The sequence below is a fragment of the Pygoscelis adeliae genome, unplaced genomic scaffold (genome assembly GCF_000699105.1).
Source record: "Pygoscelis adeliae isolate BGI_AS28 unplaced genomic scaffold, ASM69910v1 Scaffold22, whole genome shotgun sequence".
In the NCBI taxonomy this organism is placed as follows: Eukaryota; Metazoa; Chordata; class Aves; order Sphenisciformes; family Spheniscidae; genus Pygoscelis; species Pygoscelis adeliae.
Window position 1 is genome coordinate 2,408,888 of NW_008824350.1, and position 23,530 is coordinate 2,432,417.

At 40.7% G+C, this 23,530-nt stretch overlaps 1 protein-coding gene across 1 annotated transcript; it reads left to right on the forward strand.

The window, feature by feature from the left end:
* Positions 1–2,315: 2,315 nt before the first annotated feature.
* On the forward strand, positions 2,316–23,275 carry LOC103912844 (cytosolic phospholipase A2 epsilon-like). The gene is made up of 17 exons (XM_009319251.1): positions 2,316–2,358; positions 3,180–3,316; positions 4,620–4,751; positions 9,077–9,140; positions 9,731–9,897; positions 10,042–10,134; positions 10,501–10,538; positions 11,720–11,855; positions 13,297–13,433; positions 15,060–15,282; positions 15,936–16,050; positions 18,717–18,854; positions 19,356–19,463; positions 19,951–20,142; positions 20,681–20,847; positions 21,697–21,877; positions 23,037–23,275. Exons 1-17 carry the CDS (start codon positions 2,331–2,333, stop codon positions 23,273–23,275), a joined length of 2,295 nt encoding a protein of 764 aa, XP_009317526.1. The 5' UTR covers positions 2,316–2,330.
* The last annotated feature ends 255 nt before the right edge of the window (positions 23,276–23,530 follow it).

Here is a 23,530-nt window from a genome sequence, read left to right on the forward strand (position 1 = left end):
GAATGTGGTACATATTATTATGTCCCTGCCCACGGCAGGGGGGTTGGACTAGATGACCTTTAAAGGTCCCTTCCAACCCAAACTATTCTATGATTCTATATTGGATATGTAACAAATTATTCCCTTTTCTGAGTAATGGCTGGTTGAAATGATATTAAAAAAAATTTTAAAATGGCATGATTTGCCCCCCCCTCCCCCCGCCGCGTTTCCTGAATCTGGTCCCTAGCTGTATTCAGTGCAGAAGTATGAGGCTAATTCTTTGCTAGATCTGGGAGAGCAGCAAACTCACTACCTGCTAGCACTATGGAATAATAATTGGGTTTGTGTCTGCATATTTTCTTAGTACTTCAGCCATCTCATGAATACGTTTTCTCCAAACTCCTGGATATGGATAGTACTAAAGCTGAGGATGAAAAATTAATCCTCTGTATTTGGGATGAAAAGTTGAGTTTTCAGCAATTCGGATCATCTACTCCTGTCATTCTCTCTACCTCCAGAAACTTTGCTGCCAAAATTTCTGCTGAGGTTGATGGGTTTCTTCCAAATCTGCTGGTTTTGTTCGAATGGCACTTTCTGAGAGAAAACTATTGGGTTGAGAATTTTTCCAGTGGGCTGGAAATAGCATCTAGCCTGGTGACTTACTGCTTTTTAGATGATTAATCTGCTCCTGTCAGGACACTGGCGTATCAAAATAAGAGGTACACAAGGAGGTCCTAAGGAGACAGTTTCTCAGAAATCATGATGCTTTGAAGATTCAATTGCTCCTTTCAATTTAATTAATGGAGCTACTGCTTCTGTATGTAGTATTTTACTTCTTATGTTCTTCATGATTGTCTCGTTTTTCCTGTAACCAAGTATAGGGTTGTGTGTAGCTGTGATGGGGAGTGGAGGGAGAAAACAAAAAATGGAGAAGGTTGTGGAGCCCTCAAGCTATTCCCCTGTAGAGCCCTACACTACGGGATGTCAATATATTGCTATACCTTAGTGCTTCTTGGTAAATCGATCAGGTCGGCCTAGTGTTTTTCCATGTGAACATATTTTAAAAATAATTTATTATGCAAAAGTCCTGAATAAGCTGGGGCATTCTGAATTGCCTATTTGTGCTTTTGGGGTTTTTTGTGTATGTGCATACATATGTAGTTAAAACTTTTATTCATGCTTCTTCGTCTTTAATTGCATAATCTAACACACTAACAATTTTATTCTCTTCCTACCAAATCTGTAATTTGGTTTGTGTTTGCAACGTTCCATTTTCTTACATTGTTTGGAGATTTTGTGAGTCATGCTTTCTTCAGTTCTGGTTTTCCTCCAGCTCCTGGTTTATGTACATATATCAGTTCTGCATGTTGTGGTAACGTGGTTTCATTTTGATTAATGTAGACCCTATCTATGGATGACAGGTTATCTTTACTCAGTGTCACACAAAGCCAAAAAAAAGAAAAACATTAAAAAAATATGGCTTATTCTGCTTTATATCACATAAAATTTCCACTGAAATGCTAGAGCTGCCTTATAGGGAGCTGGACCTACGTGTGAAATGGAAGAATGCTTACCCCAAGCCTCTGATTTCAGCCTTCCTCCTGCTGGTGTAACTGAAGGGCTCTGGAGTGCCATACTGGGCTGTTCACTTCTAGAACTGCTCTCTCCCTCTTTTAGTCATTTATTTCCTTTTAAGGGTCAGGTATTTTGGTATGGTGAAGGATGTTATGGTGTTATGTATCCCACAGCCAGATTGGCCAGTAGCAGTGATATCTCGACCGGGGCATTATAAAATGGAGGTTATGTGTCCCGACCTGCAGTAATGTTACGTGGCAGATAGGCAGCAATCCCTGCCAGAGGAAGGAGGGCATCCCATGGTCCCCAAGCCAGCACACTGGGAAGTGCTGTGCTGTAATCTGTTGCACTCAGCCTAAAATTTGAGGAGCAAACCCCGTAGTGTGAAGGTAGCTGGATTTTACAGGGGCAATTATGTAACGTCTTTTTTTGCGAAAACTATCTTGTGATATTTCTTACTACTCCCTGCATTAAAACTTAACCTCCAAAACCTAAATCTTTAGAAAACTTAATTTTAAACACAACTGGTTAGTAAACATAGCTGGAATCTGACATTGTATGGTGTCAAATCACAGGAAAGTATTTCTTCTCAGAAATTGTCTCAAATAATTAAAATGAAAACATATTCACTGCATTAATGAGAGAATGGCCTTTGCTATGCTATCGGATAGGCTGTGTTAGTTCTATCTGAGTTATTTGCTAATCATTAAGGTATTTTTCTCGTTCTGCAGCCAGAAGTGCCTCAGTTGTGCTGGCTCACTGTAAAAATTATAAGCATGAGAAATCTCCACAAAGCAGATCTGTGTAAGTATCACTGATTGCATGTTTATAGGTTAGCAAGAAAATCAGTCACCTGAATTTAATGCTCTTGTACACCTGTTGCTTGGATTACAGTAATGTCTCAGGTTTTTTGGCTGAAGAAGTTGTATCTGTTTTCATTTTTGTTTAGACTCAATTAAAATAATTTAGAAAACAGTTAACAGTAGAAATGAAATAGAATAGAAATTCTATGTCAGGAAAGAAGTTATCCTTCCCTTCACTGGCGGCTCTGTGATATTTCCCTTTCTCCTAACTCTTCAGTGCCCTCTTATCCACAGGTTGCCCATTTCCCTTGTGAAAGGGGCACCTTTGTGAAAGATACAGGAAAAAACAGTAGTTGTGTTGGGTGCTGCTGTGTTTGTGTCTTCATTGCTATATCGCTGTGGATGACTTGTGCATTACAATTAGAATCAGGTCAAAAAATCCCCAAAACTAAATTATTCATTGTTTTGAAAAAGTGAAGTTTCAGGAAGTGAAGTTGTATATGAATTTGCTTGGAGCCTGACAAATATTTGAAAATAGAAGTAAAAAATCAGAAGAGCTGGATTACTTCAGTTCAGTACTGTTGAAATTGAATATTTTGGCTTTTGTTATCAAATAGAATTAGTGGTTTAAAATTGACTTTTGTTTAGAATTGACACAAACGTAGATAGAAAAGTTAAACAACTCTAAGCCCAGAATGTTTTTCTTTGGGTCTAATGAAATATTTAGGACTCCTCAGAGGTTAATCTTTTTTCCCCTGACTGGACAAAAGAAATAATAGAAAAGTACTGCTGTACTAATTATGCATCTTTTTGTTAACACAGTGAGCCAAACTGATTGCTATGTCAAGCTGTGGCTGCCAACAGCTTCATGTCGGGAAGCCCGGACAAGAACTGTACGCAACTGCAGAAACCCTGTCTGGAATGAAACTTTCCACTTCATGATACAAAGTGAAGTAAAGGTAGGATCTGCACCTCTGATAGTGAGCAGACGCTTTCTAAAGGGGACATCTTCACCTGCTGTGTGCAGAGTCTTTATAACAGCCTTGAGGCTCACATAGAGGCTTGAACTCAGTTATGCTGAGGAATAGGATGGTAACGGAAAGTTATAGAAAGCGTCACAGACAGCATGCAAGATGCTGTTTCCTACCAGCAACTAAATATGCAAGCCTTGGTATGGATTCTCTGGTGCCCTGACTGGTCTCTGTCATCTTCTGAGCACTAGAACCCAATGAATTGGATGGGAGGTTTTATAAACTCTTTAGAGGATTAGTTTTATTTTCTTATATGCAACTGTGAAGGCATTTTTGCTGTATGTTGCCATGAGCTTGTAATACCTGCTGTATAACAGTATATACAGTATATACAGTATATACAGTATATACAGTATAACAGTAACAGTGATGCCGTTTGTATATTATAAGAGGTACCATAACAATGCTGGTTTTTAAAAATTTTAAAATATCTTTTAATGCTAGCTATTCCATCATTAAACAGGCATATTTTCAAAATAGGCTATAAGAAAGCAAACCATATGTCTGACTTACAGACTTATAACAGAACCATGCTTATCCCATGCTTCGAATGAGTGTAAGCTCCAGAGGGTTATGGATCATCTGGAATAAAGTTGAATGCTTCTTTCTGTCCCAGAGCAGTTGTAAAAAACTGTTAAAATGTTTGTAGAGTTAACAGAAATAGACTAGCAGTCAGAGTGCAAGTAATACAAGGTCTAGACATGGGATCAGCTTCCTATGGCTTAATAGTGCTGCATCTTCTCATGCTGCTATGGGTAATCTGAGCCTTGAGGAATTGCAAGGGGAATCATTGCAATTTAAATCTTGTTAAAAGAGTTTGTTAATGTGCTTTACCTTCAATTTGTAAAGGGTTAAGAATTTGCCCTCTATTATTATTTTCTGCTGATATGTCAGAATTTCTCAAGATAGTAATTTTGAATCCACAAAGGATCTGATGAACAGCATGTGTAATCTCTACTCTGTCCAGTCCATATTACCATCATGCATGTCACAGGCTGCCTTTCTTTTGAGCTCCTGTTGATTACCAAATCTGATGATTTACCTCTTCTAGGGTTGGTCCCTGACTTTGCAGTCTGAGCCACAGGGGCTGTGAACTGAGCTCCGCGCTGTCGCAGGGGCCTGTCCACATTGAGCAACGAGAGGGCTGCATACTGACTCTTGCTAGACCTTCCTTCTGGGCTCAGTAGTCCCAGAATATGGCATTTACATCCTTCTCTGCCTCTCTCCTCAGAACATCCTGGAGCTGACAGTCTGCGATGAGGATACTTTTACACCAGATGACCAGCTTTTGACTCTTCGCTTTGATGTAGCTAAAATCCAACCTGGAGAAAAAGTTCACCTGAATTTTGAGTTGAATCCAGAGGTTAGAAATGAAAAGATGAGTGAAATTAAGTGGATAGATAAAATAATACTGTCGATCAGAATTTTGTCCCAAGTTACTACCTATATTAAACGTTAGAGTTGTTCTCACATACAAAGACTTTGTTAAAAAGATCTTATTAAAGCACAAAGTTAAATGCTCAGTGCTTAGGAGGGGTCAGAAACAGTCACCCCTCTGTTGTGGTTGCAATTTGATGCAAAATGGCTTTCCTATTCTGAATTTTTTTTGAGATCTCAAAAATGTCTTTTGAAGAACATAGAGAGAGCAGGAGTCAAAAACGAAGCAGCTGATGGTTAGAGATCTTGTCGCTATTGCAGGAGACTGTTCCCATCCCTGCTCTGTCAAACCTGGCCCCCTTTCCAGGCAGCTGCCCTGATCCTTTGGCCAGTAGCTCACTAGGGGTACCTCCTCTCAGCTTCACCAGTGATTTTGTCCTGTGCTTTCAGGCAATATGCGTGGTAAATGACTATATATTCTCATGAAAATCTCTCAGTTTTTTTCCTTCCTTCTGATAAACAACAATTTTAAAAATTTTTTTTTTAATTCTCAGCAAGTCTACTTATGATCTTTTGTTACAGGGTTACAAATTTATTTTAGGGGGACTGAGCCAGCACAGAATGGATAGGGCTGCATGAATGAGAATCTCCTCAGTATTTTATTCTTTTCTTCTAGGTCAGTGTGTGACCTAGGAGTTTTATTTGCTGCATGTGTTCCAAAGAATATTGTGTTTGGTTGTATTAAAGAGGGGATAAAGAGTTTTCTTATGAAATGTTTGGTGGGTGAAGTTGCTGAAAGGACAGGCGGAGAAATCACACTCATCTTTTAAGAGAGCAAAATATGTCCTCTGATTACTTTCCGCAGAATATAACACTTTCTCTGCTTGGAGGCTGTGTAGTAACGAGACTTCAGGGCTTCTTCACACTTCCGACAAGGGCTTGAGTTTACAGTTCCTAGGAATTGTGTGTGCTCTGTTTATTTCTAAACCACTGTGTCAGACAGGCTGTCCGGAAAACACTCTTGCCTGTTTTTTATATTACTATTGCTTTGGAGAGTGTTTATTAACTACTCTCCTAGAAAGCCAATCCTTACTAAGGATTTCAATATATCTGCTCCCGCTCCAGCTGGCTATGGCCTTCCTTAGAAAAAGCCTCATGTGACTGAGATCATTTGAGGTGTGATTCAAGCCGTGAGTTTGCTCTGAGGCATGTGCAGAGTTGGCTTAACCCATTGGCTTAGCAAGGTGGAAGTCGGGGAGATAAGACAAGGTGAGCTGTATCTCAGGAATGTCTTGGTCAAACCGTCCTTATTTAGATCACGACTCCTACTCAGGCGCCCATGAGGCATCACAGATTATGGTCTGTACATGGATTTTTAGAACACTTAGGGTTAATTTTTTTTAAAAAAGTGACTTAGTAATGGAACATGCTGGACAACCTTAATAATAGGCAGTACTGCCACCTCTGCCCATAATGATTTCTTTCATCTACCAAGGTATCTCAAAAGGACAGCTGAGGAGGAGGGTTGCTTCCTGCTGTGCCTCTTGCTCACTGTGTGGTCTAACAAGTCTTTCAATTGCTTTACTCCAGGTTTTTCACCCACAGAAATGTGAATGGGACTTAATAGAAATATAATTTGTGTGAATGTGTGTACAACAGCATAAGATGGATGGGGACATAAGGCAGGCACAATTAGGCAGATGTTATGAGCCAGGGTCTCCTGAACATTTTTTCTGCTGTTCTTTGGGCAAAGTTGGAACAGACTGTCAGTGAGTTTGGATAGTACAGACTGGTCACAATGTGATGTTTGGTAAAGTCTGTCTTGCATCTCTGTAAGGTGACTGCTTTCTAAAATCCATCCCTCAGCCTTCTGTTACAAACTGCTGCAACCACCCTAATTCTCATGAAATGGAGACTTTGGGAGAAATAAGCAAGCAGAACCCACCAAGCTGGGTTACATGCCACAGATCCAGCTCTCAGAGAACTTCTCTTCTCAGAGAAGCCACATGAGATGTCTGATTTATTGACATGAACTAGTAAATACAAAAATACTCATTTTGACCTTTACTGTAGTGATGATTTTACATTGACAGCTACATTATCAGACTTGGCACGGTTTTCACAGTCTCCTCACAAAGTTAAAGTATGCTGTGCAGCCAGACAGAAGGGATATTTGACAGTAAATATTAGTTCTTCTGAATACGAATGAAAAATTTTACTGTCACTTGTCAGAAAGAGATTTATATCTTCCACTAATTAGTGTTTTCCTCCCTGTGGGTGATATAGAAGATCTCTCTGATATATGTTTCTGTGTGGTATTTCCTGGATTGGCTGTGTCCCATACAGACTCATCCAGCAAAAGGCTACAGTAAAGTAATACAGTTATTCAGTCCCTCTTACGCTCTTGATGTTACTTTTTTCTGTTGCTGTTCCCTGCTCTTACACTCTTCCTCCTTTTTCATCCTGATTTGGCCCTTGTGAGCTCTTTACCTCATTCCCCGTCACAGCTTCAGTCTTCCCTCTTCTCTATTCATTCCTTCTTCTCTTTTCATTCCTTCACCCTGGCAATTTTCATTTTCCAAGTTGGTTTTTTTCCCCACCTGTTTTTTTTATATTTAGCCACTATACTCTGCAAATTCTTTTGTTTTAACCCAGACATACTCACCACTTAGGTCCACTTATTCTCAAGTATGTTCTCCTACATCATTTACCTGTTATACCTCCCTTCCTCGGCATTGATTGACGTGTGTCTCATCCTACTAACAAATGGGTAATGGGATCTTCACCTCCTATTCCATGATACTCTCCTCTTCCCCTTGGGGGGACAGTTGGTTTGTAAACAGTAGAGCGGTGGAAACATATGAAATGAAAGGGTTGCCAAAGAAGGCTCCATGCATTTACATTATGACACAGAGGGTGTGGGAATAGTAAAACCTTGCAAGGGAGGGTTATACGAAATCACCAGAGCTCTATCAAAGGAAAAAGTTTATTCGTTCATTTTCCTTAAATGAAAAATAAATCTTATTTTCAGAATCAGGAAGAACTAGAAGTGGAATTTCTACTGGAAAACATGTGAGTAAAGCCTAAACGTTACAGCATTTGTCATCAGAAAACTTCACATTTTAGAGAGTGGTAATGCAGCACTGGGGAAGTGGCTCCATATACGTGTGCTCAGACATCCCATCTCGACATCTTCCCCATGGTTGCTTTTCTCTCCTGAATCTGGTGAAATCCCTTCTTGACTGACAGTCTCACTTACTATTTATAGCTGAGGGTGGGTGTTTATTTTGTAATTCAGCCTAAGGAGAGATTATGCTGATCAGGGGAGGTAAGAAAGAGGGAGTGTCCCTGGGAGCTATGGGACTGTGACCTGGCAGTGAGCACAAGATGGAGGTGAAAGATAGAAGTGCCGATGGCACTTGGCAGCTAGAAAAAATGAGCTCAGAGAACTATTTGCTTTTAAAAGATTATTGCTCATATACCCACTCTTAAATAAACCTTTTCCTTTTTGCTTTTCAGTCCAGGTGTATCTGAGAACATCATTACTAACGGTGTACTAGTGGTAATTGTTTTATTTTTTTATGTTTATGTTCTTATGGTAGGGCAGGACTGAAGGATGTAGTTGGAATAACTATGCCTTTAGGCATAGCCTTTACTCTTTTTCAGATGAGACACAGGTGTGGTTGTGAAGTTTTGAATTTGGTCATACTTGTAGTGCGTTCTGTGTTGGGAGAGGCTTGGACCAGTGCTCTGCCACAGTGCCAGTGAGCTGCTCACTGGTGAAATGGCAGTAAACAAGGAAACTTGGGAAGGGAGTCACTGCAGAGTTTATTACTGAATGTCTACCTTGGAGCCGAAGGCTCTTTTCACACCATGTCCAAAGTACTGTGCGATGCTCCTGTGCTGCTACTTCCTCCTATGCAGCACACTCTGGGGAAGCTTCAGCTTCATCCCAAAGGTATTAAAGTACAGGCCCATCTGTCCAGTTGTTCTGAGGAGTTGTAGGTATCCTTCAGCTCACTCTTCTGTAGACAAAAGTTAAAGCATGGCCTAGATGGGGAGAAAAATGTCTTGTGTTAACTGTTAGGGATTGAATGGTATTTAAATGTAATGGGACACATCCCCAGCTATCTTGGCTCTCTTGACCACAGTATTGCTTGCATGATTCATGCAAGATAATCAGCCTCTGCAATTTCTTCATGTTCACAGGACATCATGGCCAAGCCTGGTGTTTCTACAGGACCCCTAGATCCTCAGTGAGGATCCTGAACTCTTTCTGTTAGTGGTGATTATATTGCTTATCTCTTCCAGTCTCGTGAAGTTTCCTGTTTGGAAGTACATGTGAATGAAACAAAAATGAAGAGCCCTTACACAAGTGAGGTTTATTGATTTAAATCGTTTGTCACTGCTTTTTGCACTAGGGGAGATGCAGCTGAATTTGGATAAATAGTTGATCTGTTTTAGTGTCTGTTTCTCTCAGGGCTGCTGGGGATTGAGGTGTTTCCTGAATTACCTACTTGCTAATAGTGAGAATCCTCTGGAGATGGCGTGACTGTAGCTTAAGGGAAACTGTGGAGGTGGCTGGGAAACTCAGAAACATTACTGCAGTGTGATGGAACTGAAATACCTGTGATAAGAACAGAAAGTAAAAGAGGGGAGACACAACTATCATCAGGAGTGGAAAGACTACAGTGAAAACTCAGGGTGTGTGACTGCTGCTAGTGGCATCCACTGGTCTAACACATGCTCTCTGTCGCTTGGCAGGGGAGAAGTTGCAATGCTGCACCGGCCTTTTGCTGCTTATTCAGTCTGGCCCTTGTTCACACTGATTATGGGGGAGGAAAAACATTGTGGTCCAAATTAATGTTGACTACACTAAGGCTGAAACTTTACTTGGGGCATATTTGTTATTTTTCAGGGCTAGATGCAGTTAACTTTTTTCTGTGGTTTGCTTCTTGTTCTTAGGGAGAGATTTCACATTCACGCTGAAAGGATCCTATGAAGAAACCCAGGATGTTTCCATAGGTCCTCGCTGCAGACGGGGAAGTAGTGAAACCACCATGTTCCACTATGTCAAGCACAGTCAACCCAGACTGCACATGACGCTGCCAAAGGAGCGTTTTTTCTGTGGTGTATGTTTTGCTTGTGGACGGTGATAACAGCTAAAGTAGCTTTTGGGACAAGCATGATGAATTAACCCTTCTCTGGTAGATTTGTACCTATGGGTTGTAAATAATTTTCTCCTTATACCAATTTTTTTCCCCACTTTAATGCAGCATGGCTCAGCTAGGACGGAAATGGATGTAAGCAGTCCCCTTGCTGTGCCTCTCCATTCTCTGGACTTGGGAAAGAAAGTGACAGTGATGAGAGTGAGTAAACTTTGACAGCCTTTGGAATTAGTTCAACAAGCGTAAGCTATATCTATGTGATACCTGGTCCATTATTAATTTTATTATTAAAAATGTACTAGCTGAGTTATATGTATGCTCAGCTCTGCATACACTTGAAAGTATAACTATTATTCAGGGAAAAAGTAACATATTCAGAATTGCTGATTGCTTTAAAAGTATTTTAAAAGCAGGATCCTAGTGATGATTGTGTGCAGAAGGCCTGAGAAGAGACCAAAGATTTATCATTAGACTATATATCTGAATAATTGCTAATGCTATAAAACTTGCTTTTGAAAACTTTAAATTCTATTTAAAATTTATGGTGTTTTCATTCTTCATTCTCAGGGTGAATCTTATGAGGTGTCTGTGAAGGAAGAAGATGGGTAAATCTTTTATTTCTTTTGAATGAGTACTTAGGCCATCTCCTATCCTTTCATAGTATCATCTTTAGATGAAAGTAAGCTACAGCTTAAACTAGCTCATTTCAAAACCAGGAATAAAGATTGTAATTGGTTAAAGAAGACTAAAATATGGGGAAGGGTTAATAAAATGATACATGCTTTTAAATTGGTTGGTAAGAGTTCAGCATAGAATAGATGGTAGGTAGTAATGGGGTATAACCAGTCACAATGTTTTTCCTAACGTTGATGCTTCCTAATTTTGACACTTAAGAATCCCTCTGTCTTGTAACCTTTATCTATAATACATACATGCTTATGCTTAACACATTGCTAAGATGTTTCTAACACCGTTATGCATTTACCAGTTATCTGCAGGTCATTTTTCAATGAATCCAGCAGACAGTAATTTAATTTATTGGCTGGCTTGCAGTGATTTTCTGAAGGGCAACATTACCCCCTACTGATTAGTTAGCTACATTGCAAGCACTAATTGCAGACATGATAAATCAGAGGTTTTTACTGAATATTAATTCTGAGTCACAGAAGGGACAAAATAACCTTTTGGCTGAAAAACCCCTGAAACTGTAGCCCTGTGGAAATAGAAGTTATAGAATTAATGATGCACATGATGTTCATAATCATGTACAGATATGAAGGGATACACTTAAGAGACATCTTCTGACTCAAGTATTTACAGCACAAGTTCTTAGTCGAGATAAGCCTAACACGGTATTAGGGTCATTTGGGCTAAAGCGTGTTAAGTTTAAGTAACTGCTTAGGCCCCCTTTGCTCTTCAGGAAACACATGTGTAGCAAGAGAATGTGAAGAGGTGTCCAAATTTCAAAGCTCAATGTGAAACAGCTTGAATGCAGTCAGGTTCCTTGTTTTTCATCGGCAGAGAATTTGATTCATTTAACTTCCTCATGGTTGCGTGAAACAGTTCAGGACATGATTCTGGTCTAAAATCTCCACAGGAAGGCAGAAATACAGGGCCTGTGATACCCACATACCTGCTTTCATTTGCGTAGGGGAACCTTCATGTGCATGAAAGTAACCTTTCTTTAAACTGGTTTATTGTTGTTGCTCGTTTTGCTTGATGTCTCAAGCAGTAGCTCTAGAAATGGCTTACAGATAACATGTCTTGTTCTGTTCTTATGCTCTAGTTGCAAGAATTTAGATTTGCGCTTGGGGTTTGATCTATGTGCAGAGGAGCAGGATTTCATCTGTAAAAGGAAGAAGGTGGTTGCTGCTGCTCTGAAAAATGCTCTTCATCTAGATGAAGACCTGCAGGAGGATGAGGTATGTGGGACAGCATCTTGGGAACTTAAAGTATTCTGTCCCACTTCGAACAAAGTGGATGTGATGTATGATTACCCATATAGCTCTTCCACTTCTTCTAGACTAAAATGTATAGGCCAGATTGTCACTTGCACCTAAGACCATATCCAAGAATTTTTGGCACAGAGGATGAAAGAGGAAGAGTCAGGAGGTCAGTTATAGCTCCTTTATTCTCTGCCAACCTCCATCCACACTCAGGGGCACCCAAAGAACGTATTTGTTGAGATGAACGTATGTATAGCCAAGCTTGGTGACACTTGGTTGCTTGGACTGAGACCATTTCTTCTCAGTTTGGCACCTCTCCCCTTCTCTGCTGCTACATAAGGCTCACAGAGGAAGACTGCGACTCTCCCGTATCACACTGGTACAGCAGCACCTGTCATGTTACCTCTTGCTTTCTCCTCTCCTGAGGATCCCTTGACTCAGAGGTAGCTGCTCTGTTACTGGAGGACTGTAATCTGTTATGGGGCTGTGGTGCTTGGAGCAAGAGTCAGGGAGACACTCTGCTGCAACTGGGAGAATGTGCCTGTGTGGGATTCCCTCCACTGCTCTGCTCGGCTCCCAGCACACCCATCCCTTGATGCTGTGTACAGGACAGCATTTGTGAACCAAGTCAAAGTGCTCATGAACTTAAATAACAAGTAGAATAGGACTTGTAATTATTAAATGAGAATAAAGGGTTATTGAGTCATATTAATTAAAAAAACAAAACCCAAAGCCCCAAGTAGATGGTAAAATACAATGAAGACAAGATTAAAGGTAATGGCAAGATATGTTCCTAAAACTGAATAAATATGCCGTCTCAGTTTTTGTTAAGTGCTACCTATGGGGCAAAGGGAGCATGGCTAACAGAATTGCTGCATCCCCGAGGAAAGTAAGACCAAATTACATATAGCATTGATCTCAAGGAAGGGGGAGGTAATGTGAGTAACAAAGAGGATGTTAAAATAAATCTATAAAGCTTGGCACCGTCTGCCTGGAGAATAGCAAATGTATATAAACTTAGAAGAAGAAAAAATTATGCAGGCAGCGTTTGCTCTGCTCCTCTGACCTCAGTTATACTCAGAATTTTAAAATGTGTTTTGAGGGAAAGACGTGAGGAAAAAAGAAAAACATCCAGAAAAGACTCTTTACAAATCTGAAAATAGATTATGCCATACAAAAGCCATGCTTACAGCTTCTGGCTTACCAAAGCATCACCGATCAGGAAGATGCTTTCAGCATATGCTAAGTCCCACCAAAGGTTACACAACTCAAACACACACCTAAGAGCTGCCATGAAGAAGGTGAATTGAATCCAAACCTACCTGAGTCAGGGCATTGCTGTTACTATTTCTGCATGTCCCTCACTTCTCTATTTCATCTGATGATGAATGACTCTGTGCCTTTATGTGTTGAGCAGGTGCCAGTGGTGGCAGTCATGACCACAGCAGGGGGAGTGCGGTCCATGACAGCTATGTTTGGCAGTCTTCTGGCTCTCCAGGAGTTAGGTGTTTTGGACTGTGTCTCATACATCAGTGGTTTATCTGCCACAACATGGTAAGCAGAGTTGGGCTTGTGCTTGCTGTTTGTGTTAGCAGAGTGATAACCTGGTGAAGCATATTGCTGTGCTGACGAATTTTACTCAGCGTGATGCTGGGGCTTGGCTTCCTTTTGGTGCTCACCCATTTCATGGGACCACTCTGTGCTGTAGCCCTTATTTCTTCTAGCTACAGCAGGCAAATTGAGTGAAAACTACTGTATTTCTATAATTGCACTGAAGTGTTTACAGAAACTAAAAAAAAGAGAAAAAACCAGGATGGTTTACCTGTATCTCCCTGTAGTTCAGTGTAGGTGACAAATCCACCTGCAGCTGTTCTGTGGCTCGGATACGTGCCTTCCTGCCATGTCATACCTTATGAGTTCTCCTGGGGGGCTGGACTTGTTTCTGTCATAAACTCATTGCCTGGTGCAGAGAATGGGTGAGAAATGTGATTATTTTTTGATGAAAATCCTGTATGGCTCAGCTCCATTTCTCATTTCCCAGTTATGTGGAAGAAAAGATTCCTATGTTAAGATGGGAGGTAGAGGTATCTTGGTGTTTCACTTTGAATGAAAAGTGGTTCTATATGGCTATCAACAAGGGACTGAATAGGGCCTAGTAGGCCAAAAAGCTGGCATTTTCTTGGGAATGTAAGAAATGGGGATTGCTTCCTGGGGGAGAAGTAAACCTTTTGATTGCCAGTGCAGACAAATCAGATGTTAATCATGAGTCAGAGAAGATGCTGCAGATGTGCAAAAGAAGCAATGCAGCTGGAGTCCTGAGGACTTGAATCTCTGAAAGGACGCAGACCTGATCCCCGAGCATGCTTGAGAGCAATGAGGAAATGAAAGTAGGGAAATATTGTTTTCCCTTCCTTTGTGTATCTCTTGGGTTATCTAGTTGCAAGTAACACTTCAGAAATCGTCTAGTAGTATTTGTCTGGCTCAACACTTACATGTCTCTGAAAAGGAGAATTTAAAAGAAAAGCCTTGAGACACACGGAGTGTCATGCACACAATGTTGACTGCCTTGGAAGACTAGCAGGTGTCTAGGGCTTTAAAACATTTTGCCTCTGGAGGGCTGCTCTAAAAAGATATATGAGACAGAACTAGAACATGTGGGGTGGGGATGAGAAGGGATGACTGGAATCTGCCTGACCTCTGGGAACTGAAATCTCAAACAGACTGGCCCTGTGTGTGCCAAGAGTCTGAGGGGACCTGCCAGCTGCATGCCCAAGGAGGGGAGCTCTCGCACTTGTCCAGGGCAATGTTTGTTGCTAAACTCCTGCTTAACATTTCACACAGCATCTGAAACAGCTGAGGGAACTGGCCTCAGACAGAAGCTGTGGCTTGAACCTGGACAATCAAAGGGTAATTCTAGTAAAAGCTTGTGTTGAGTTATGGGTGTTGCTTTATTACCCTTTTGATTCTGAGAAGAAACAAGCTAGGGTGATTTTGAATGTATCCCTGGAGCAAAAATATCATTGTATAGTCTAAATTCTGCCTGAGCTTTGAACTGCTTTCCAAGGTAAAAGTTGGAGGTCTAGAGCCTCGTGTATCCTGAAACAAAATGCTTATGTGTGGTATAAGCCCATGAATTGTCATGTACCCAGTGATGAACCACAGTAAGTTTCATTTTACCAGGACCATGGCAAAGTTATATGAAGATGCAAACTGGTCACAGAAGGATCTCAGAGGGCCCATTGGTGATATCAGGAAACATGTGATCAAGAGCAAGCTGCACTGTTTCTCGTTGGATCATATGAAATACTACGAAAAGGAGCTTTGTGAAAGAAAGCAAGAGGGGCACAAGGTGTCCTTTACAGATTTATGGGGACTCTTCATTGATTGTATGCTACATCATCAGGTATTACATATCCATCCTTTATTCCAGAGAACTTCTAACTTTTCATGTCTAAGGTTCTGGATTCAGTTATAGGAAAGGCTCTCAAAACTTCTGAGGGGTCTGTCTTTGGCTTTTTAGAAGAAAAATAACACAATAAGCCTAAGATGTAAGCATCTAGGGCAAATGTCTGAGCATGTAAAAAGTCAAGGTGTTAATGAAACCGATTTTCTGTCTTTCATTCTAGTAACATACAGAGGAGAGGTGGCTCTGACAGAGCTAAGTTCAGGCATAGCAATACATAGCCATAACAGCAAACAAAGCTGTATTGCATGAAATGGGCCCTGGTTGACTTTTATCTGCAGCACCTCCAAGGTAGCTAAATATCTTTATCTTTCCTTAAAGCAAGTCATATCCTAGTGACCACGCAGACAAGTTTCTCACATTTTTGCTTTATCCCCCATTCCAAAATTCCCAGAAGCATCAGTGATAATGTTTTGGCGAAGGTTGATTGCAGATAACACATGAACACATTTGTGTGGTCAAAAAACTGAAGTACACAGAAAAAAATCTGCTGAGGTTTAGGAGATGTTTCATTGATAGTCCATGCTTAGATACCGTATTAAGTCCATGCATCACGTTCTTCTTTTACAATTACTTCTGTTCTTTATAAACAGGAAAGTACTCACAAACTCTCTGATCAGCAACTGGCAGTAAATCAGGGGCAGAATCCGCTGCCCATATACCTGTCCCTCAATGTCAAGGATGACTTTAGCACTCTGGATTTTAAAGGTAATCATTATTATATACACTTCCATAAATCTAAGGAGTTTGCTTTTAATGCTGGGTGAATGCCAAAAGTAAGTCCAAGCTAATAAGTCTTTTAAATAATTTCTTTTTCCCCTGTCTTCATATCTGGGTTCTGACTTGGATGAAAAACATGCATCCTAATACTATGGTAGGGAGATAACCTGTGCAAAGACACTGCTCTGTGAGGGGCTGAGATGCCTTTTGCTGGCAGCCTTGAGAGCCACCACTACTGCTCTTTCTCTCTCTTGTCTCCACCTACCCCTCACAGCCTCTTTCAGCTGCTGAGGTTCCTGCCCGGGCAGCAGTAGTACAAGAGAGCTGTGAAGAGCTGGGGGAGGACGGCAAGGAAGAGAGGAGAAGGGAAGATGTTGAAGGGGATGAGAGCGGGAGGCAGCTCCCAGGAGTCAGGGAGGGATCTGAGGAGGGGCAGTGCTCTGTTCCCTGATCAGTGATACTGATCACTAACTATTTCCATGGCGTTTTCTGGCCCAAATGAAGCAGGACGTCCTGCAACTGAGCCTGGTCATCTGCTTCTAGGCACAATCTGCAGTCCCAGTGTGTTCAGCCAAGGTTTGGGTGGGTTTTGATCAGAGTTTTTTTTAGCGTCGCAAGGCAGTGATTATCAGAGTCTAAGAATGAACGGTAGCTGGTGTCATTGCTGATTCAGAACTAAAACCACCACATCTTGCAGAGAGCCTTAGCAATCAGTGGACTTCGAGCCCCGATTTTTGCTTCCTAGTACAGAAATGGACCTGAACCCCAAGCTGAATGGATTTTCACAGTGTTAGTGGAGGAGGTGAATTTAGCTTTTGCATTCAACAGTCTAACACTCAATACATTTACAGATTTATGGGGACTCTTCATTGATTGTATGCTACATCATCAGGTATTACATATCCATCCTTTATTCCAGAGAACTTCTAACTTTTCATGTCTAAGGTTCTGGATTCAGTTATAGGAAAGGCTCTCAAAACTTCTGAGGGGTCTGTCTTTGGCTTTTTAGAAGAAAAATAACACAATAAGCCTAAGATGTAAGCATCTAGGGCAAATGTCTGAGCATGTAAAAAGTCAAGGTGTTAATGAAACCGATTTTCTGTCTTTCATTCTAGTAACATACAGAGGAGAGGTGGCTCTGACAGAGCTAAGTTCAGGCATAGCAATACATAGCTGCATGAAATGGGCCCTCGTTGACTTTTATCTGCAGCACCTCCAAGGTAGCTAAATATCTTTATCTTTCCTTAAAGCAAGTCATATCCTAGTGACCACGCAGACAAGTTTCTCACATTTTTGCTTTATCCCCCATTCCAAAATTCCCAGAAGCATCAGTGATAATGTTTTGGCGAAGGTTGATTGCAGATAACACATGAACACATTTGTGTGGTCAAAAAACTGAAGTACACAGAAAAAAATCTGCTGAGGTTTAGGAGATGTTTCATTGATAGTCCATGCTTAGATACCGTATTAAGTCCATGCATCACGTTCTTCTTTTACAATTACTTCTGTTCTTTATAAACAGGAAAGTACTCACAAACTCTCTGATCAGCAACTGGCAGTAAATCAGGGGCAGAATCCGCTGCCCATATACCTGTCCCTCAATGTCAAGGATGACTTTAGCACTCTGGATTTTAAAGGTAATCATTATTATATACACTTCCATAAATCTAAGGAGTTTGCTTTTAATGCTGGGTGAATGCCAAAAGTAAGTCCAAGCTAATAAGTCTTTTAAATAATTTCTTTTTCCCCTGTCTTCATATCTGGGTTCTGACTTGGATGAAAAACATGCATCCTAATACTATGGTAGGGAGATAACCTGTGCAAAGACACTGCTCTGTGAGGGGCTGAGATGCCTTTTGCTGGCAGCCTTGAGAGCCACCACTACTGCTCTTTCTCTCTCTCGTCTCCACCTACCCCTCACAGCCTCTTTCAGCTGCTGAGGTTCCTGCCCGGGCAGCAGTAGTACAAGAGAGCTGTGAAGAGCTGGGGGAGGACGGCAAGGAAGAGAGGAGAAGGGAAGATGTTGAAGGGGATGAGAGCGGGAGGCAGCTCCCAGGAGTCAGGGAGGGATCTGAGGAGGGGCAGTGCTCTGTTCCCTGATCAGTGATACTGATCACTAACTATTTCCATGGCGTTTTCTGGCCCAAATGAAGCAGGACGTCCTGCAACTGAGCCTGGTCATCTGCTTCTAGGCACAATCTGCAGTCCCAGTGTGTTCAGCCAAGGTTTGGGTGGGTTTTGATCAGAGTTTTTTTAGCGTCGCAAGGCAGTGATTATCAGAGTCTAAGAATGAACGGTAGCTGGTGTCATTGCTGATTCAGAACTAAAACCACCACATCTTGCAGAGAGCCTTAGCAATCAGTGGACTTCGAGCCCCGATTTTTGCTTCCTAGTACAGAAATGGACCTGAACCCCAAGCTGAATGGATTTTCACAGTGTTAGTGGAGGAGGTGAATTTAGCTTTTGCATTCACCAGTCTAACACTCAATACATTGAAGGGCACCTCTTTGTTTCAAAATATGGTGGTTTGAACTGTCTGTCACCAATATGCTGAAGCTGCAGGCCTTGTTCTTCCAGCTTTTGATTCTCTAAGCTGTTATTTTTACATATGTTCAGGTGGCTGCAATAAGTCCTTCTTGATGCCTTATTTGCAGAGTGGGTGGAGTTCACACCTTACGAGGTGGGTTTCCTGAAATATGGGGCCTTTGTTCATTCAGAGGATTTTGGTAGTGAGTTCTTCATGGGTCACCTGATGAAGAAGATCCCAGAGTCCCGCATCTGCTTCTTGGAAGGTGATTTATTATCTCAGAAAAACATCACCTTTATAACCACATAGTTGGCTACACAGAGTTGGCATCTAATAACTACTGGTCTGGAAGTAGCAATACTAATACACCAGATAATGTATCTGATGCAATTTAAATCTCAAATGAACCAGCCAAAAGTGACAAAAGAGGAAGCAAATTCTTTAGACAAATGCAACTAATTTGCTGAACTTCTTAGGTTAGACCAAAACAGAACACACACATTAGAACTGATCTTTTGAAGTATTTAAAATCACAGTCTGACTTTTATAAACAGCCAAGTTTCTAAAATGGCGTAGTCATAAGCCATACATTATGTGGAATGGCATGGCATTTGATATTCATACTACAATTCATAATATTTCAAAAATAAAACAGTGCAAATGTAAACAACCACAGAGACTGAATCCAAGTAGGTTGCCATAGCTGTGCTCTAAAAATTCAAAGTAGTATTAAGTACGGCTTTTTTTTGTTTTTTAAACTTTCAAGGCACATGGAGCAATATATTTTCCCAGAATTTTATGGATGCTGTCTACCTCTCGGGTCATTCAGAGGACTTCTGGCACAGATGGACCCGAGGCACTGAGCATGACATTGGTTAGTTATTTGGATTACTTTTCACTTGCATCTGCATTGTCTTCACACCTCTCTGAAATGTGAAACCTGACATTTGGTAAAGGGTTTGGTTTTGTGTCCTGTTTCTGGGTTAGGGGACACCAAGCCTTTGGGAATGAAAGAAAAACAGAAGAGAAACAGTTGTGCTGGAAAACAGGAAAAAACATTGCACTGCTCACTGTGCAACAACCCTGGGGAGATTTGTTAGTCACAAGAGGGTTACCGTTAGTCACAAGAGGGTTACCGTGAGTCCTTTGGGGAGGGAGAGGCCAGGTGGGGAACAACAAGGTGATCCTGTGACACCGAAACCCATCTCTGCCCAGAACAGTCTGCATGTCGGTGCGTGCACTCCATCAAAGATGGGGCTGTGGTAGTTGGCTGCCCAGCCCCTCTTTCTTTGTTATTATTAGTCTCAGAGAAACACTCTAAACAAATGCAGACATTTACCCTCTTCTCATTCTTCCTACAGAGGAACGCCCTGCTCTGCCCAAGAAGCCTCATGAACAGACAACTTGCTTATCCATTCCCAAAGGCTGCCTTTCCAATACTCTTCGAGAAATGATGACCGGACGGCCAGTGGTTTCAACTTACCATAATTTCCTCAAGGGCTTGCAGCTACATAACAAGTATTTAGATAATGAGAGCTTTTGCATGTGGAAAGGTAATAGTAAATTGTTTTAGATGCATCTTTGAAGGTGATTTGAGTGCTGATACTTGCTGAGGACAAATATTTGATAAGTTTTAGCATAAAGGCAAATTTTGATTAATATTATTCGATTACTATGTCTGTGGAATTGGTTTTGCTGAGCCCCAGATGATTTACTGCTGGTCTTGTTTCTGTCTTGGAGAAGCCACAGCAGGCTTGCTTGAATTCTGTTATTCCTAGGAAAAGCAGCAAAAGAATGACTTACAGCTTCCACTGAAGCTAAATAGCCACAAATTTACACCAGTTGAAAAAGCAGCTTAATATATCACTTTGTATGAAGCTGAGTCTTAGAACCGCTCCCTCTTACTAATCTCAGAGTTGAGCTATAGATGCTAAAATTGTGTCAAAGAGAAGTATTTAACTGTGGGCTTTGTGTCAAAGACTAATATAAATGTGGGCTGTCTTTTCTTTCTTTCCTTGTTATGCTGATTTGGAAAAAAATGGACTTGCTCCTGCAGTAATTAATTAATAAGATAAGGTTTTTGACTTTCAGACACAGTGCTGGATTCTTCTCCCAACCAGCTGAATGAAATGGGTGACTACCTCAAGCTGGTAGATACAGCTTTCTTCATCAACACCAGCTGCCCGCCCCTTCTGAGGCCAGAGAGGAAAGTGGATGTAATCTTGCATTTAAATTACAGCGGAGGATCACAGACTCTGGTGATGTTTTAAAGTAGTGATTCTTTATCTGTATGACTCCAGCAGCTGAATTACCACATTTTTCTTCTTTTTTTTGCAGAAAATGCTCTGGTTTTTATTAAGTTAAATGATCATATCAGTGATACTATTCAACACTGTGACCATAATGTCACTGTCTTTATCGGTGCTACTTTCAGTAGCTTTCTGGAACACACACACGGACACAGACACATAGAAGATTACCTATTCTGTGTATCTGTGCAGATTCGTCATTATGGTACCAAGTTCTTCAATAGTTATTTAACTAACTTTTACAGTGTAATTAGTTAATACATAATTTTGCTATTTTTGAATGAAAATTTGGAGTTTTTCTTTTATGTTTGACTCTTGGCGTTTGCATAAGTTTCAGTCAGATTTTGTTTTGCTGTGTTTGAAGAAACATTAAGGGGCATATATGATTGAAATTAATGTAATTTATTTGTAGGAGGGCATGAAGACATTGATTGTTAGATGCAGTGCATCCAAACACTCAAGAACCTGTGATCTGAGATACCACGTGTAATCAAAATTTCCTGATCTAAATCCTCTACTGTGCCCACTAAATCACAAAAATGATCTGAATTTCATATAAATTTTAGAAAACAGTAATCTTTCTTTAAAAATATACAGTGTTAGCAAATCAACCAAGTTTCTATTACCCAGGATATATTAAAATCAAGAGGGTATGCTTGTTCCAGTGCATAGTTAGCCTTATTTGTAAACATATAAATCAATCACAGATTGCCTAGTGCAGCAAAATATCAGTTATGGGGCTTGGTAGCCTTATTTCAACCTCTGTTTGTGTTGCAACTCTCCTCTTTGTTGAACCAGCCACTGGACCTATTCTCAGAGTACTGTTTGGAGCATGGGATCCCATTCCCTGGCACGGAGCTGAGCCAGGAAGACCGGGAACACCTGAAGGAATGCTATGTGTTTGAGGACAGCTTAGAGGCACCAGTCTTGGCCTATTTCCCACTGGTGTGCGATACCTTCCAAAAATACAAGGCACCGAGTAAGTTAACAGCATTAATCAATCATTTTTTGAGGTTGTCACATGCAGTTTATCCATTGAATTTGTTCCTTTTCTAAAACAAGAGACTGGCAAGCTTCTCAGTTGGCTAAGTTATTGTATTCACAGTCCTGTTGTGATGGATATAGTGTTGACCAACTAATCAGGGATCGAACTGAAGAGTTTCAAAATTAAAAACATGAATAGCTGTAGCTTGAGGCAAAACCCCTTATGTGGCATCTGGGGCAGTTTGCGTTCCTTTGATAATAAAGGACAGGAGGCAGCTACTAAGTTATATCCACTGGTAGCTAACACTGTCACTTAACAGTTTTGTAATGGGATACTACGTTTACTTTGTCAATAAAGCTAGAATCCTCTCATTACTTTGCTTACATGAAAAAAAATTGAGACTAGATAGTGCTGAAAACATATAATGAAGCAAAGGATTTGCCAGGGTAACAAGCTGCTTTGATGTCTGTCATTTTTGAAAGGTTGCCAGATTATTTTCTTAGTTCAGCAATAGAATAAATAGTGATTTGTTTGTTTCACCAGAAAAACTACTTGGCAGATTCAGTTTCAGTTTACAAACACTTCTGCATGCATCAACTCCAATTTTCTTGTTGCTAATTTAGTATGATCCAGGAAACTTTCCTCAAAAACTGAACAAAAATCCATGTACCAGCTTATTGGAAAAGACCTCATGTAGTTCATCGTCTTATTTGTCCTGCTGCATGTGCTTAAAATCTCAGCCACCTGAGAGGGAGAATTCCCAATCCAGGAGCTTCCTGGGGTCATTTTCTAGCAGTTGGTAGGTAAGGAGCTGTCATCTCAGTACCCAATGGAAAAGTTAAAAATACAAAATTCCAAATCTCCAAACGTGAAATATTCTGATGGAAAACTTGAATTTAGAGAGGAAAGCATTTTGCATGGAAAAGTTGTTCTGCCAGTCAATTCTGGATCAGCTGTGACTGTAGTCAGACAGCGAAATAGTGGATTTTACTGGTGCAGCAGATATAGTATCTATACAGTAATGAAATCTTGAACCATTTTCCTGAGAGAATTCACCTTCTTGTGTTTGTAACTGTGCATTTCGCGTGGCCTGGTAGGAGTCTTCCACTTCAGTAACATTTCTGTGTTGAACTTTGCTATGTTCTTACTTCAGATGTGGAGCGCAGTCCCACAGAGATGGAGCAGGGAAGAGTAGATGTGTCCAACTGTATTGCTCCCTATGGCACTGGTCTGCTTACATATACTGAAGAGAATTTCAACAAGTTGCTGAACCTGTGCAGCTACAACATCCTGAATAATAAACATTTAATTCTTCAGGCTTTGCGAACTGCAGTGGAACGAAAGAAGCGGTTTAAAAATTCTTCATCACCTCAGTTGTCTAAACTCTCTTAAAGTATATTTTGATGAATCTCATCAGAAGGAGATATATAAATGTTTTGGTAATGGACTAATAGATATTCAGGAAACATGAATCTATACAGAATGAACATCCATGTTAGCTTGTTAAAAAATAAAATTATGTATTTTATTCAGCACTGTGTGTGAGGACTAATGCTGGTTCTGGCATTGAAGTCGTTGGCAAATCATATTACTTTTAAAAATTCTCTTCATTGTTTTAGGGAATGGAAAGGCAGTTGTAGAGCTATA

What these genes read in the sequence shown, in the direction of transcription:
- LOC103912844 (XM_009319251.1), top strand. Translation starts at nt 2,331, where the DNA reads ATGAGAAATCTCCACAAAGCAGATCTGT. An exon ending in AGGAGCGTTTTTTCTGTGGT is followed by an intron (nt 9,898 to 10,041) that starts GTATGTTTTGCT and finishes ACTTTAATGCAG; the next exon opens with CATGGCTCAGCTAGGACGGA. An exon ending in AGAAAGTGACAGTGATGAGA is followed by an intron (nt 10,135 to 10,500) that starts GTGAGTAAACTT and finishes CTTCATTCTCAG; the next exon opens with GGTGAATCTTATGAGGTGTC.